We start from the raw sequence: 17,545 nt of genomic DNA on the forward strand, positions 1-17,545 counted from the left end.
CACATAGTCTTCCTTTGGTCCCCAGGGTCTGCCTGCTCTCCCCTTGGGCGATTGTCTTTCCCATGGGAAAAACCTCTCTAGCGTCCTTGTTGGCACAGTTTCTTTGTCTCACCTGCTCTAGTGACCAGTAACATCTCTCCATTTCAGCCACCCATTTATCCCATGGCAATAGGACTGAATTCTTCTCTCAGCCCCCAGGATGTCACATCCTTCTCCTTTAATGACTTCTCAATCCTGCCTAGAAACCTTTCAGTTGCCTTAGTAGTAGTATATCCTTGGCCTCACCTTTCTGTCACTGCATCCGCAGACAAAACCCCACCACTATGTCAACTCAGCTGTCCCTCCCCGCCAGGCTGCTGAGCCCTGAGGGAGCGAGCCGCACAGCAGCTGGGCAGACTGAGGCCTCCACCAGCCTGTGTCTGCAGGCCCAGATGGACCCATACAGCCGCCCCACTTGTTCCTTGTTCCCTCATCCAGTCCTCAGAGGTCCGCAGAAAACTCCATCTTTCTTCTCAAAGCTCTTGCTTCCTCTCCATTTGCTCTCAACACATTTACATAATTTGCTTAGTTAAACTCATGATGAGTATTTAGAACATACTAACGTTATAAAGAATAATATAGGAGGGGGAGGGTATGGTAGCTCAGTGGTAGAGTGCTCAAGGTCCTCAGTTCAATCCCTAGCATCTCCATTAAAAAATAAATAAATAAATAAAAACCTAATTACCTCCTGCCTAACGCCCCCCCCAAATTTTTTTAAATGTGCAAAATCAATAAGACAGTTCAAATAATTTTAAAAAAGGAAAAATATAGTAGATGTTTTGTACCTGTTACCCAATTTAATGAATCAAACTTTTCCAATACAGTTGAAGACCCCTCTGTTCCCCTTCCTGATCAGATCCCCACACCCTTCCTCCCAAACATCATAACTATTCTTGTTTTAGTATTTATCATACATTTCTCTGTGATTGTACCTCATGTGTGCGTAACCTTACACAGTACAGAGCTAGAGTATTAGTTCACATATTTTAAAATTTTTTCTAAGTGTCATCATCCCTCTCAATCTCTCTCTCCCTCTCCCCTTCTCTCCCTGTCATACACCTCTTCTCACTCTTTCTCCTCTTTCCTCTATACTGTGTTTGTGAAGTTAATCAATGTTGATACGTGAAATGAAAATCCATTCTATATGGAATGAATAGACCATATTATATTCATCTGTTTTCTTATGGATGGACATTTAGCCTGCTTCAAGATTTTATCATTCGAAGTTGATTTGTTATGAACATTCTTTTAACTGTCTTGTGATATGCACTTACAAGAATTTTTCCAGAATCTCTTTGGAAGTAGAATTGCTTTCAATGTTAGTAGATATTACCAAATGATTTTCCATTGTGATTAGAACATCAGCGCTTAGAAGTTTATGTTGCTCTAAATCCTTATCAATATTTAAGGTTTTGCGACTTTAAAATGTATACTTATTGATGGTTATATAATTATGTCTCATGTGGTTTTAATTTGCATTTCCATGATAATTAGTAAAGTTCAGAATCTGTTTCTTGGCAATTTGTGTTAAATGTTTTTGAATTACCTGTTTACGTGTTTTGGTACTTTTTTCTACTGGGTTGTTTTGCTAACATTCCTAAGATATTCTGGAAACTAAATCTTCATCAGTCATGTTTATTACATACATTATTTCCTTTTTCTGCTTGTTTTAGGTTTAATTGGCTCCTTGTCTAGTTATAAGATGACAGCTTAGATCATTGATTTGAGACCTCTTTTCTATTGTAAGCATTTAATACTATGAATTTCCCTCCATTTGTATTTTGATATGAAGTGTCCTGATTGCATTCTGATTCAAATGAGTATGAGTGCGTGTGTATATGGACACCTTTGTTTTTATTGCAATTCTCTTAAATTTGTTAGTTTGTTTTATGACCTAGGATATAATCTTAATGAATGTTTTGTGCATACTTTGAAAAAAACCTGTATATTTCTGTTGTTGGGTTCATTCTGTTATAAATGTCAATTAGGTCAATTTGTTGGTAGTGATATCTAAGTCTTCTATATCCTCACTGATTTTTTGTTCAGTTGTTCTATCCATTACTGAGAGAGGGATGTTGATGTCTCCAAGCATATCACTGTGGATTTGTCTATTTCTTCTTCCAGTTCTTTCAAGTTTTGCTTCATGTATTATGAAGCTCTGCTGTTAGGTGCATTTACCTTTAGGATTTGTTATGTCTTCTTGGTGAATTAACCATTCATCATTATATAATGTCCCTGTTGATATTCCTTGATGTGAAATCTATTCTATCTGATATTACTATAGCAACTCTAGTTTTTTTTTTAATAAATGTTTGTGTGGTATAAATTTTTTATCCTTTTGTTTTAACCTATCTATGTCATTATATTTTAATATAACTATGAAGCATATAGTCATATAGCCTTGCTTTTTTATCCAAGTTGAGAGTCTCTTTTTTAATTGAGGGGTGTGTGTGTGTGTAGATAGTTTATATTTAATGTAATTATTGACACAGTTGGATTAAAAACATTTTGCTAGTTGTCTTCTGTTTATTCCAACTTTTTTGTTCTTTTTTCCCTGCCTTTGTATTACTGTGTATTTTTTATTCCATTTTTCCTCCACTATTAGCTTATTCTTTAAAAAATGTTAGTGGTTACCATAGGAACTACCATACACATTTTAGTTAATCACAGTCTACTTTCGTATATTTTAGTGATATAATTATATACTGTACTTTTAGTGTAAGAACAATAATAACTCCCTATTCCCTCCTCCTATCATTCTTGCTATTGAAGTTATATATTATTTTTTTACAAATACTGTAAGCATACAATACATTGCTACTATTTCTGCTCTAGATCAGTGGTTGGCAAATGTTAGCCTGCAGGTCCAGTCTTGAATACTAATTAGTTTTGCAAATAAAATATTACTGTAACATGGCCATGTTTATGTATCATCAATGGTTGCTTTCACACTATAGCTATAGAGCTAAGTGATTGTGACAAAGCACGTATGGACCCAAAAGACTAAAATATTTACTGTCTGTCCTTAACAGAAAAACTATGCCAACCCTTGCCTTGAGAAATTATCTTTTATAGTCAAAGTTAGAAATGATGAAAATTAACACTTATTTTCTTTTATAGCATTTATAGTGCTCTTCATTTATTTTGTGGATCCAAGTATCTTTCTGTTATGTCATGCTAGAATAACTTCCTTTAATTTTCCTTGCCATGAAGGTGTGCTTATAATGAATTTGCCAGTTTTTATTTGTCTGGGTGAACATCTTTCTCTCCCTTAATTTTTACAAGTTCTTTTTATTTTGTGTAGAATTTGGTGTTGACAGTTTTTCTTCTTTCAGAACTTTAAAGCTGTCACTTACATAGTATCTAACAAGTCCAAAATATTTTATTTTTGTTACTCTATATGTAATTTGCCTTTTTTGCTCTGGTTCCCTCAAAAATTTTTCCTTATCTTTGGTTTTCAGTAGTATATGTAGAGTTTTAAAAAAAATTTGTTTCTTTAATTTGCTTGGTTATTTATTGGTGCATGTGTGTGTGTATCACTACTTGGCTTGATGTTTTCTGAGTTTCTTTGATCGGTGTTTTGGTGTCTTTAAATATTTTTGGAAAATACTAGGCCATTATCTTTTCAAAAATTTTTTTGTCTTTTTCTGTCTTCTGAGGTTCAAATAATGCATTTTGGTTGATATCTCACAGTTTTTGAATGCTCTCATACATTTTCACTTTTTTCTTTTTGTTTCAGTTTGGATCATTTCTATTGGCCTATCTCCAAGTTCATTGATAATTTCTTTGATCGTGTTCATATCTACTGATGAGCCTGTCAAAGGCATTCTCATTCCTAACATTTCCATTTGATTCTTTTCAATATTTTCTGTCTCTGCTAAAAATTTCCATCTGGTCATGCACATCATCTACCTTTTCCACTATAGTCTTTTGTATATTCTCTTTCTGTCTTTCAATTTTTTTTTGCCATATCTGAGTCTGGTTCTCTGATTGCTTATTTGCTTTTTCCCTTGATTATGTTGTTATTGTTGTTTTGTTATTCTTCTTTATCTTCATCTTCTTTGTGTAGTATGTAGGATAGAAGAGTCTGGTACTTAGGCCTGGAAATGGGCATTCCTCTTCTTCTGCTAAGCTTTTAATTCATGTGTTGGGGGAGTTGAATCAATCTAGTCAGAAACTGAGCTGGGTTTGGGTTTTGTTGTTTCTATGACCACTCTTAGTGCACCACTAGCTCCAAATCCCTCTAGCATTCACTTGTGTTTAGGGTAGGGTTTGTGTGGCTGGAGAATTTGTTCTCCACCTTCCACGTTAGGCTTTTCCTGGGAGCTTCTGCATCAGAGAGATCCACTCTTCATGCTTTTGTGTCTCCCCTGGTGGTACTGCACTGTTACTTATTTCTTAGTGTCTGCTGCCCTGGTAGTCAGGAGCAGAGACATTCTCTGTTGTCCTATTTCAGCTGTGATCTTTGGCGAGGTCTATATTCTTGGGTCTTAGGGATGGAGCTTTCTCAGTGGTCCTTTTCCTCTCTTATATGTACAGGATTACAGGATCTCTAATGATCTGATCCCTGGAAACTTGCCTTCTCCTCTCTTGTTTCCATCCCCTAACTGCAGTGAGTTTTCACCTGTGCCCTGATGGTAACAGGGTCTGCCATTCTTGTTCTGAAGAGGAGGATCCTAGTCTGTGCTATGTTTTTCTGCAATTACTGCTGCTCTCCTCCCACAGGCCTGCATCACCAAGGGATGCTTTCTTCAGTTCCTACTCTGCTCTCAGTCTTTCTTATGAGCATCTGATGAAGTCCATGAAAAGTCTGTTAGTGGGTACAAACTACCCTTGAGTTTCTGGCCCCCAGTAGCTCTATACACTCATGCTAGCCTACCCTGACCCTTAGTAAATCATTATATTTTGGTTGCATTCTTATTACCAGCTTGTTTGGGGCCTGACATCTCTTCCTTCTGTGCAAGAGAGTTCTCCTCCTTAGAGGCATTTATCCTTCCCTAGATTTCAGCCTGGTGAGTTTGCTCTGAGACCTCAGGTCTCTGATTAGTTAAGGAAAAGTTATGATACTATGTATTATTCAGCTTTTCTTGAGTTTATGGTAGGAGTAATATTCTTTACATTTTTGTCTAAACAGAAACTGAAAACTCCTGTGTTATAAATATATTTTTCCGGTATGTACTTTGTTATCTCACGCTTTCTGGTATCTTTTGCTTACAGAATATTTTAATTTTAATATAGTCAAATGTATTAATACTTTCCTTTATGAACTATGCTTTTGAAGTCAAGCTGAGAAGTCTCTCCTTATCCATAGTTCACAAATATGCCTTTTTCCTGAAAAGAACCAAAACACAAAACTGAAGCTATTGGGTAGGATATCCTCAAGTTTCTGTCCCTTACTTTGCAGATCATATCTCTTTTTCTATTTATCCCCTTCCTCTCATTACAGCAAAGATTAGCATCTAGATTTTTCCTTGCCCCAGCAATCATCCCCCTTTCTCCTTAATATTTGATTCCTCTTTTTTTCTCTTGGCTATGCCCTTTCAGCACTTAAATATGCTCAAGTATCCCCATTCTTTAAAAAAATAAAGCAGTCTCTTAACCCATTGATATTGTTTACTTGAGGAACAGCAGCTAAAAGGAGTGAGGACATTGTTCCCTCACCACTTCCTCTGCTACTCTTCCCATCACTGCCAGTGCCTTTCCCTGCTAACTTCTCTTCCTGCTTCCTCAGATAATTTGGTGCCTTGAGGTTGAATCCTCAGTCCTTCTTCTCATGACATGCACTGGCTTTCAGTGACTTCATGCATCCTTTTAACTTCAACTATTAGCCAAAGATTTCCAAAAATATATTTTCAAACCTTAATATCTCTCCTGAGACCTAGACCCATGTGTACAACTGTTTTCTGAATATCTTAAGGCATCTCGGAAGCAACATGGTTAAAACTAAACTTACCATTCTTAACTACAATTCCTCCTTTATTCTCCAGATAGTTTAATGGTCCATAATTTACTGAGTTTCACTTGAAATTTCTGTCTTTCATTATCTCAACTCTAATATCACATCTAATTCCATCACCAAGGTTAGGTAATTCTATTTAATAATTTTTTGAATCCAGATTCTCTTCTCTAGTTATCTGCTTGCATTTTGAAATAGACACTTTTTGTTATTTAATTTTTCTAGAGTAATAAAATTACCTCCAAACAGATTGATTTCCTTATCAAGTTGCCACCTTCTAGTATATTATCTACTTTGACACCCAGTAAACGTTCTAAAAGTCAAACATGATCATGTTGCTCTTCTGTTTAAGATATGTTTAACGTGACTTATTTCTGCGTTAAGAATTAAGTTTGGTCTTTCTGGCTGTCTATTTTAAATTTTTGTGTAGTATGTAAAAAACCTCAATCTCTTCTTATGCAGGTTCTTTAAACCAAAAAATTTCCAGACAGACCTAGAGAAGGAACTACTGCACCTAACCATAACCATGGGTAAATGCTGTATTTCCCTGCTAGAAATGCTTGGTTTTCTAGAATTTTGCTAGTGATGCAACTGATTCCTTTTGAGATCTGTGCCTTGGTATAGTATCAAATCTGAAATTCTTCCTCAAATGCAACAAAGATAGAATGAAAATGAATAGAGTTATAAGAAGTTGTCATGTAATCCTTATTTTGTTTACGTGTCTACTTTCTCTCTGAAATTGAATTCATTTTTCAGTTATGAATGCGTAGTTCGCTTAAAATGGAACCATGGTAATGAGCCTTTGTGGCATCTTACTTCAGCCCTCTCTACTCACCCCCAGATTACACAAGTCACACAACCCACACACAGAGTTGACATTTATTAATTATTCACCATTAGTGTGCTGGGTTATTAGTTTGCTAGGATTCATCAATATTGCCTTATTTAGGGCCCCTTTTCAATTTCTGAGACGACTAATCAGGATTAGGGGTTGGATCTTTGGTCAAGAAGTATAGTGAAGTTAACAAGCTTCTTGTATCCCAGTCCCATATACATTGCAGTCTTCCACACGTATTACTCCACTAATGCTAAGGCATTTGTCATAGTTTCTTAAGAGAATGTGGTGTAATAAGTATACGTCTGTTCTTATTAGAAAAAAAAAACTTCCAAATGTAAATAGCCCAAAAAGGAAAGTAGAAAGCATTATCTTAATTCAAAATATAATTTTCTACCCCTATATGCCCTGCCCCCCTTCCTTCTCTCAACTCGTAACCACTAATTTGTTCTCTGTATCTGTGAGTCTGTTTCTTCTTTGTTATATTCACTAGTTTGCTGTATTGTTTAGATTGTACATGTAAGTGATATCATATGGTATTTGTCTTTCTCCACCTGACTTATTTCACTTAACGTAATACCCTCCAAGTTCATTTGTTGTTGCAAATGGCAAAATTTTATTCTTTTTAATGGCTGAGTAGTATTTCGTTGTGTGTGTATGTATGTGTATGTATCACATCATTTTTATCCATTCGTCTTTTGATGGACACTCAGGTTGCTTTCATATCTTGGCTATTGTAAGTAGTGCTGCTATGAACATTGAGGTGCATGTATATTTTCTAGTTAGTGTTTTTGTTTTTCTTGGATATATACCCAGAAGTGGAATTGCTGAGTCATATGATACTTCTATTTTTAGTTTTTTTTGAGGAATCTCCATACTGTTTTCCATAGTGGCTACACTAATTTACCTTCCCATTAATAGCGTAGGAGGGCTTCCTTTTCTCCACATCCTCAATGATATTTGTTATTTGTGTAATTTTTGATGATAGCCATTCAGATGAGGTGATATCTCATTGTGGTTTTGATTTGCATTTCCCTGATGATTCGTGATGCTGAGCATCTTTTCATGTTCCTGTTTGTGATCTGTATTTCCTTTTTGGAAAAAATATCTATTCAGATCTTCTGCCCAGGTTTTAATTGGGTCGTTTGGTTTTTTGATACTGAGTTGTATGAGCTGTGTGTATATTTTGAATATTAACCCCTTTTTGGGCAGATCATTTGCAAATATTTTTAACATTCAATAGGTTGTCTTTCTGTTTTGTCAGTGGTTTATTTTCCTGTGCAAAAGCTTTTAAGTTTAATTAGGTCCCATTGTTTATTTTTGCTTTTATTTCTAATATAGTTGTAGGAGATCAAGAGGTACAGACTATTATGTATAAAATAAGCTACAAAGATACATTGTACAAAACAGGGAATATGGCCAATATTTTATAACTATAAATGGAGTATAACCTTTAAAAATTGTGAATCACTATAGTGTTTACCTGTAACATATAGTATTGTACATCAGCTATAACTCAATAAAAATAAATCAGATATAATTTTCAAATTGATGGATTTGGTCTTATTGATAGTGCAATGGTCCTTTACCCCAGAAAGTATTCCTAGTTGTATATTTGGAAGCCAATGTGTGTTTATCTGCAACTTTATTGTAATATTTTCTAAAGATTCAAGATGCTTTCTGGATTTAATTTTTGCCAGATGATATTTAAAAACTAGAGCCGAATTATAAATGAGACTGCTTTGTTAAGAACAACAAGTGAGTCTGTGGATTTGTGAAGTTGGAGACTAAATCAGTATTCCAAACCAAACTCGATTGCTGCTATCTCATTAAATAGCATTGGGTAGACATTTAAAGATTTTTATGCATTTTAATTCAGCTGGCAACTTGATTTAAAACAACATTGATTGTTTTTTCCTAATTCGTTCTTGGTCATGTATATCATGCTAAATATCAAAATGAATTTGAAGCTATTTGCGGCTGTCTGTGTAACAGAGTGTTAAATTCTTGGAGGCTTTCTTTCCCCATGCTAATTTGCATCATTTTGTCATTACTTTTATTTTCCTTGGAGCTTTATCTTTTTAGAATTATTATTCACTCTTTTCACCATATACCCCAATCATTAAACGATTAAAACTTTATTAAGCAGAGCAGCAAGAAACTCTTTGGATAATGATGAGGTTGGAAACTCCCTTGAACGACCTATTGGCTCATCTTGGAAGAAGAGTTTCATGCCAAATTATCTCCGTGTGCCCACGAATAATGCTTTAACAAGGGTGGATGAAGAGATGAGTGTAAAGGGCAATTCTAATGGGAGGAGTGGTAGTGATATTCACCTTGGCAAAGCATGCTGGTGCCTTGACAAGATGGTACCTGCTCTTGTTGCTAATTTAGGTGCATATTAAGTTAGCAGCCCCTATAGCTGTCTGCTATTTTACAAAATGAATTAGAAGAGAAAGAATAAACCTTTCAGGATTTAGAAGTCCCTCATATGACCATAAAATGACTGCACAGAGAATACCCATTTAACCCAGACTTTATGGTACATCAATTGGGTGGACTGGTTGTAATAATAAAAGTGGGATAGGCAGGAAGGAAATTCACATGAAGGTAGCTGTGGGCTCTACCTGACTTTAATTCTTAGCTTCATCCTGAATTCTGGAGTGACTGAGATGTTTGCTGTTGCTGTTTCCTAAGTGCAGAATTTCAGAGTGGGATATCCAGACTTTCGTGTGAAGATACGTCTGTATTAAACGAGGAATCATTGGCAGAGACATTTGGGCGTGAACATTTGGAAGATTTAAAGAACTGAGAAGAACTGAGATCATGGAAATCAAAGAGGAAGAAGCATCAGAAGAAGGCCAGCACTTTCTTCCCGCACCCCAGGCAAATGATCCTGGGGACTTTCAGTTCACAAGTGAGTGTGTGTGCACCCCCATATTAACCAACTTTTTTTCCTTTACACCATTTATTTCAGTGTTGTGAGTCTACGATATGCCTCCTATCCTTTACTTAGATGGGGTAGATGATAGTCTATGAAATGGTTAAATATCAAATAGTAGAATCGTAGTTCTTGAACATGTGTTAAGACACTAAGTACTTTTTAAGTACATTTTCTTTTTAATGTTTTTATAATCTCATGTGGAATTATTTTTTTTTAGAACCTAGAAATTTTCTCTTTAAAACCGAAGACAGTTGAGTTGAAAGCATTAGGGCACCGTGGTTTCACTAGATGCCCAGACTGTCACTGCCACACCTGAGAGCGCTTAGTCACGTAAATAGAGCAAGCTTGGAGATTTGGCCAAGATTTGCATTTGAACATTAACTTCGGTTTTTGTGCTACTCCACTAATTAAAATCATCAGAAGAATTCTATGTTTTCTCTCATGCTTAAAATTCTAGAGCTTGGGTTTTATTGTTAAACATAAGTTGTGTCTTTGTTGCTGAAAGATCGGCCCTGTCCCTGACGAGCCAAATTGAAACTCAGAGACGGGGTCTTGGAGCTTAGAAGAAAAAAGGCAGCTTTATTACTTTGCCAGGTGAAGGGGACTCACAGCAGGCTGGTGCCTTCACAACTTTGAGCCCACCTTGGGGGTAGGGTGGGGTTATATAGCCATGGCTTAAACAATAAAGCATAGATAACAATCAACAGAATCATTTTCTCATCAGAAGACTTACAGTGCTGTCATAATGTCTCCAGGCAGCCAACTCTGTAGAGGATAGCGGTTGTCACTTTTTCGATCTCTTTATCTCCAAGCGCCCAAGGCATGGTCTTCTTGGTATTTTGTAAGGTTACAGTTCTGTGACCTTCTCCCTGTTGAACAACTCAGAAGCCAAGTATAATTATTACTTTTGATTACTGGAATAAAGTGGAAAGAGTGAATTAATAGCTTTATTTTAACAACGGGTCTGGAGCTGTAAGTAGCAAGTGGTCAGTCAGGTCAGTTGACCATTTTAAGGGCAAGCATAAGAATAAGCGATTTGTTAGCCTAAATGTGGCTGTTTTATTAATTCTCCTTCATCTTCTTTTTCTTTTCTTTTCAGAAGATTCCTGTTGCCCACTTATTTAACACAGGCAAACATATGCCTAACCTCTCATCTAATTTACATTATAAAAATAATCTTTAGGGAATGGTATTGGTTGGATGCATTTTTTTGAGAAATTTGATTGTCAGAGCTTCCAGCAGAATTGTTAATAACTTTTTCAAAAATCCACACTCTTTGAGATTAACAAAGACCCTCCTAATGACTGTCACTTCAACCTCTCTCAGAAAGCCTAAAATTGTTAACCATAGCATTGTTAAATGTCAGCAGGAAAAAAAAATAAATGGTTACTGTACAAAAAAAAATGTGAACTCTGTAAATAAAAAAACATGATTTTTATACAAAGAGGTGTTTCTAACAGTGTATTCATGACCAAATGCTAATAAACTAAAATTGTATCTGAATGCACCCGTGCAAATAAACAAGAAAATAATTTTTAAAATATTCTTACATTTACTGCACACTGGTTTACTTTTCCATAAATTTTAGTTCTGCTTCTTTGGGCAGCCAGGAGTTGGAACAAATGTCATCCCAGTCCTCATCCACTCTTGTTTAGGAAGCCCCTGCGCTGTGTGTGTGGTCTTTGAGAATCCACCTACCACATTATCACTTGCCACAGCCTTATCTTTCTAACTACTAACCTTTAGATGTTCCCATCTCCTTACCTTTGTTCTGACTCACTTCCCCCCCCCACTTCATCTTAAATTATTTAGCCATGTTTTTAATTGCCAAAGAAAGGAATAGACACATCTAACCGAATGCTGATTTGAGCTATCAATAAGTTGACAGAGTAATCACCATCATGTTCTGTATAACCTAAGCAAAGATAGCCCTTTAATTAATAATTTACTATTAACACCAGGCTGAAGGGGCGTGAAAGAGGAATCAGTGTAAGAGAGGACTTCGGTGAGGTCCTCCTTTGTGAGGGTTCCATCTCTGTCTACATGTATCCAAAAGAAAGAGGAACAGTTGAAAAACATGTTTTATATTTGTCATGGCTTACAAAACCAATATTTCTGAGTTTTTTAATGGCTATGGAGATAAATAGATCAGTCAGATTTTTAGTCATATGTAGTTTTGCTATAATGCCCTGCCCTGAGAACTAACTCCTTATGTATAAGTCTGGAAAGTTATAACTGAGTTTATTTGTCCTGCTAAATACTGCGTTTATACAGTCTGGGCAGGGTGAAAGTAATATATATTGACATATTTTTGATAACAAGTCCGATGTCTTTATTCTAAATGTGTTCCTACTATTCATAGGTATTCAGAAGTCTCCAAATGAACCACAGTTGGAATTCATCCTTGGTAAGGAATTCCATCATATTTATTTATAGCTATAAATATTAGAGTCATTTGTACATATAGTTTACAACTTTAGGTTCGTTAGTTATATCATTATATATTTTGTAAGCTTTCATGAATACTGTTCTATAAGAAATTTCATTCTATAAGGTGAGTATTATTTCCCCCAATTTGTAAATAAAGAATCTGAGCTGTGGGGCAGGTCAGTTCATGACCAAGCACTGAGGGCTCAGTGGTGATGGAGTTGTGCCACTCAACCAGGTCTGCTTACCACAAATCCGGTGCCCAGCACTCATTCTAATAAAGTGACTGGATTTATTGCTAATCAACATTTCTCAAAATCCATGTGTCTAATTATCTGCTCCTTGGGCTGGAGACTGGGCTCATGTAAGTTTTCCTTTATCCTCCTTGCTGCCACTTTCAAAGTTTGTGCCTTTCAGTCTCATTCACTCAAAATTGTCCCCTAACTCTTCCATCTTGATATTGTGGGAAGATCCTTGACATTTTGAGAATTTAATTCAAAGCTTTGACTTGCTTAAGCAACTCTAAAGATCTGTCACACGTAGAAATGTGTAGCTTTATCAAAGGATCAAGTGAAAATGTGCACCTTGAGGCTAGTCCACTTCTTAGTTAATGAGGAGGAGCTGCTTTTTGTTTAAATTGGGCATGACTGCAAAACGCCATTAAGGAATTAGCTGCAAAATAGTATTTAAAGAGGGTAGAAATATGGTTCACATGAACTATTTAGAGAGAGTATTTTTTTTCTCTCATGGTTCTGAAATATTTTGAAGGTTCACCAGTGTCTTTACATTGTATCTGTAATGAAGTTTTTTTTTTTTTTGTTCTGAATGGAATTGTACATGCATGTATTCAATTTCATGTGCAGACACCAGATACATTTTGGTATCCAAATCTTTAAATATTAGTATATATTTTTACAAGGTTATGAGCAAATTGAAATATATGCATTCATTGTCTAGTAGTTTTTAGTGGTTTGAAGTCCCAACTTAAAAACAATATACATTTGCATTATATAATGAAATAAGTCTCAAATTTATATCCTTTACTCAAAATACTACATTTTGAAGCATGTTTTGAACGTATTGAGATAATGACCATAATTTTCTGTTTTGTTTGTTTTCTCTTTTTTATAGACTTTATTTTTAAAGCAATTTCAGGTTCACATCAAAATTGAGCAGAAGGTTACAGAAATTTTCCATATAACTGCATCCCCACAAATGCATATCTTTCCCCATTTTCAACATCCCCTGCCAAACTGGTACATTTGTTCCAGTTGATGAACTTACAGTGAGAGATTATTGTCACCCATTGTTTATATTAGGGTTCAACCCTTTCTTTTGGGTTTGGACAATGTATAATGACACGTATCCATGCTGTGAGAGTTGTCTGTGCTTTGCCAAGGCATCCCACCCTCTCCCCTAACCCCTGGCAACCACTGATCTTTTTACTGTCTCCATAGTTTTGCCTTTTCCAGAGTGTCAGGCAGAATCATACAGAATGTAGCCCTTTCAGATTGGCTTCTTTCTTTTTATTTAATTTTTCTCCATATCTTTTCATGGCTTGATAGCTCACTTCTTTTTAGCATAGGTTGAATAATATTCCAATGTATGGATGTACCACAGTTTATTTATCTAGTCACCTGCTGAAGGACATCTTGGTAACTTCCAAGTTTTAGTAATTATGAGTGAAGCTGCTAGAAACACCTGTGTACAAGCTTTTGTGTAGACATTGGTTTTCACCATTTGCGGGGTAAATACCAAGGAGCACAACTGCTGGATCATATGGTGAGAGTATGTTTAGTTTTGAGAGAAACTGTCAAACTCTTTTGCAAAGCGGCTGTACCACCGTGCTTTCCCACCAGCAGTATATAAGTTACTCCACGTCTTCACCAACATTTAGCATTGTCAGCATTCTGGTTTTCTGTATAACTCATTTTTTGAAACTTTTTTTTTTTTTTGTAATAAATGTAGCTAAATGGTGCTGTAAGTTAAGAATTCTAGATTTTTTTAATTTTCCCAGGTATTGAGAAACAGACAGAAATGTGAAAACTCAGGAAACTTCTGTGGTAACACCAATAAAACTATACTTTTTTTCTTTATTTATTTTTCTAGAGCATTGTCAGATGTTGTCACATATAGAAAAAATTCGTTTTCAGAAAGGGAGCTGAGTAGCAAAGAAGGCCTGGGGCACGTGTTGACTCACTGACTGTAACTCTTGCTACTTGAGCCTCTATCTACCCATCTTTCTTTCTTTAAGAGAAGAAATTCATTTTTTACCTTTTTAGCAGGACTTCTGAAAAATGAAGATTTGTTAGACTAATCCAGTATATTTCAAAACACAAATCACACCTTCTTATTTGTATCTTGGAGAACAGAGAAATCTGAAGGGAGCAAAAGCAATTGGAGTGGAGGCTGTTGGTCAAACGTAGGGGCCAGCTCTCAAGAGACAGCATGTCTGGGCCAAATACCTCTCTTCTATTTCAATTAAAGTTAATCTATCTTGTCTAAAAACCTAACTATACTAGTTATTTTGAAATCACAGTCAAGTTCAGGAGTAATGCTATTGTCGCTTACATTTCTGGCTTTGAATAGATCTAAGAGATGAGCAGCTGTGAGAATTTATTCATTAAGAATATTCCTCCCGTTAAAAAAAAAAAACTTTGATATTCTTTTTTTCACATGTATTCAAAAAATACACTAGAATTCCTAACAACAGGTAATTTTATTTTGTCATATGGCAAGAAAAGCCTGATGAATAAACCAGAGAAAGTTATTTAGCATCTTCAGGGAATTGTGTTGTTCATCCAGGAAAGTACTGTTTCGCAAACTGTTTGTTATGCTTGTAGCACTTTAAGATCCTCAACTGTACCATTTCTGGAAGATTTTTTTTTTTTAAACTACTCTTTCAAGGAGATTACAGCTAAACCCCTGTAGATTTCACGGTATATTTTAGTCACTTTTTTTCTTTGAATTTTTTTAATCTCACAAATTATTCAAGACTTCAACTGTTATATAGTTGGCTTCATTTCATAATTAATAAAGGGAGAATAATAGTTTCTTAAATATTTTTATCATTGTTTAAGAATGTGCATATTTATTTACTCAGAAAGAAAGCAAAGCATCTTTAAAAAATCTAGGAAAGAAAATAGAATAAGGTAACAGGCTTTTTTCCTACCTAATTTTCCAACTAAATTTTTTTTTTTATATTTGATTCTTGATTTTTTTAACCAAAGTATTCAAGTATATTGAGAGTTTCAGTGGCCCTGCTTTTTAAATTGGGAAGACAGTCACTCATTTTGTAGGTGTCCTATTGCTTTGTACAAGTTTTTTTTTCTATCAGGGATTTGTTTCTGCTTTGTATGCTGCTGTAAAATCATTCTATCTTGTTGAAGTTCCTCTGCTACATCTTTATTCAAGTAAATGAGGTAGGAGCGCTTAGTCAATTGAGCAAGCTAATTGGCTAAAAATTTCTTGATAGCACAAGATAAGCATGTACTGAAAAAAATGAGTATTGCTTGCCCATTGTCGACTGTCTTTCCAGCGGCTGACCGCATTTAAATTATGTCATTCACCTTTACACCTGCAACTGTGATTCCACGTCTTTCATTGTTTCACTTGAGTGTACTGATACCCTTTTTACTTTCACAAAGAGAAAAATAATTAAAAACCCAAGAGAACACAGATTTTTGCTTACAGTTTAATGAAATTGTTTTCATTTCAACAAAGCTGGCCTTTAAGAAGAGAGAGCACTTTTTACAATCTGGTTACAGCTCTTTCTTGAAAGCATTGTGGAAAATTTATAGAGATGAATAATTGGGCAAAGATATGACAGGAAAGAAATTCCTATGAACCATTTCTTAAGTTTATCCCCCCCCAATTATTTTTATAATGTTTACTGTCGTGTGCCTCCACTTTCTATCTCTGGAGTCAATATAACATTTAGAAGAATGTGTTTACATATGTTTATAATGGACACCACATATGCATCCAAAGCAATAGTCACCAGTGCATGTTAAGTACATAGGAGAGAATGGCATGTGTATGTACATGTGGTCCTCGTGGTTTTTATTTGACACTGTGATGTCATATTCTTGAAATAACTTACACTTTGATGACTGATACCTAGTGGAAGCCAAGAGACCAGATACAGGGTACATCGAAGCACATTTCTTATGTGTCAACAGCCTCATGTCAGTTATGATAGGAATGTGGGGACATAGAGGCTGGAGTGAAGTCTAACAAGTACAAGTCATTCATTCATCTCAGTTGTGTTGGGAGCATAGAAAACTTATAAATAAAATAACTTTAGATAGTGTTAAGTTCTATGTAGACAGAAACAGGGCAACTATATAGAACGTGCCTGAGGGAGAGGTAGTTGACTTGGGGAACGGAGGGACTGTTATGGATATAGAAGGTCAAGGAAGGCCTCTTTGTGTCCAGAGGGACTTATGCAGGGGGCTGGAGTAGATACTTACACAGCCGGCATTAGGGTCGTAAGAATGGAAATACTGGGATTCAGGGGTTGTCAGTCAGGTTGCTGGTTTGATCAGACATGAGACTAAGTTATGAGTTGATCTGGTCTCATAGTAAAAAGGGAAATGGCGAATAGTGAAGGGCCTTCTGCTGGACTACCAGAATGCCAAGGTCAAAGGAGTACAATAGTAGGGTAGAAGAGGGGCTCAGTCAGTGAGATCGCAGCCCCAGGGCCCCACTGGTCTCCCTCCCCGTCACCCATACCTGACCTCGCACAGTAGCGTCAGCCCTGCTGCTTGCGTGTTGCTGAGACTCTAGTGAGTAAAGGACAGAGAGAGATGGGATTCAAAGCCAACTTCTTGTTAGATCCTTTGCCTTTCGTGAAGCTGTTTTATCTTCTAAGCATCAGTATATAAACTTATGGAATGATTTTTTTTCCGGAGACCTTTTCCTCTTGAATTGAGAAATGCAGCAATTCCTCCTCTGCAGATGTTATTAGTACATAAAATAAGACTAATTAATCTGAGGTTCAAATTGTTTACCAGACCCTTGCTTTATTTTTCAGGTTTATCTGAAGTCAATAAATCTATATTAACTGCTATAATTTCCTTAGTCATATAGTGAAAGCTTTATCATATAAAAATCAATAAAAGACAATGCAGAAATACATCATAGTTACTTCTGCATTGTGGCCACTGTATGTTTTCAGATAGTTAACCCTCTTGATTTCTGTTTCCCCATCTCATTTCTTGACTTTTCTTCTAATTCCTCAAACTCAGGGTGGATAAAGAGAAGTTCAAGCCACTGTATTTCATCTCCAACTCAGAGTCAATTGGCATATACTGTTTAATTTTTATAGTGAAACATATATTCT

At 35.8% G+C, this 17,545-nt stretch overlaps 1 protein-coding gene across 9 annotated transcripts in view; it reads left to right on the top strand.

Moving 5' to 3' along the window:
* INPP4B (inositol polyphosphate-4-phosphatase type II B) overlaps positions 1–17,545 on the top strand; it is a 687,800-nt gene that overhangs the window by 321,934 nt on the left and 348,321 nt on the right. For 8 of the 9 annotated variants that reach the window (XM_074378084.1, XM_074378080.1, XM_074378065.1 and 5 more), the window contains 2 exons: positions 9,533–9,747; positions 12,137–12,181. In XM_074378084.1, the coding sequence (XP_074234185.1) occupies positions 9,657–9,747; positions 12,137–12,181 (136 nt within the window). In that variant the 5' untranslated portion in view covers positions 9,533–9,656. Of the gene's footprint in view, positions 1–9,527; positions 9,748–12,136; positions 12,182–17,545 lie in introns of all 9 variants that reach the window. The other variant, XM_074378058.1, reaches the window with a different exon arrangement.

Source organism: Camelus bactrianus, chromosome 2, assembly GCF_048773025.1.
Source record: "Camelus bactrianus isolate YW-2024 breed Bactrian camel chromosome 2, ASM4877302v1, whole genome shotgun sequence".
Classification (NCBI taxonomy): domain Eukaryota; kingdom Metazoa; phylum Chordata; class Mammalia; order Artiodactyla; family Camelidae; genus Camelus; species Camelus bactrianus.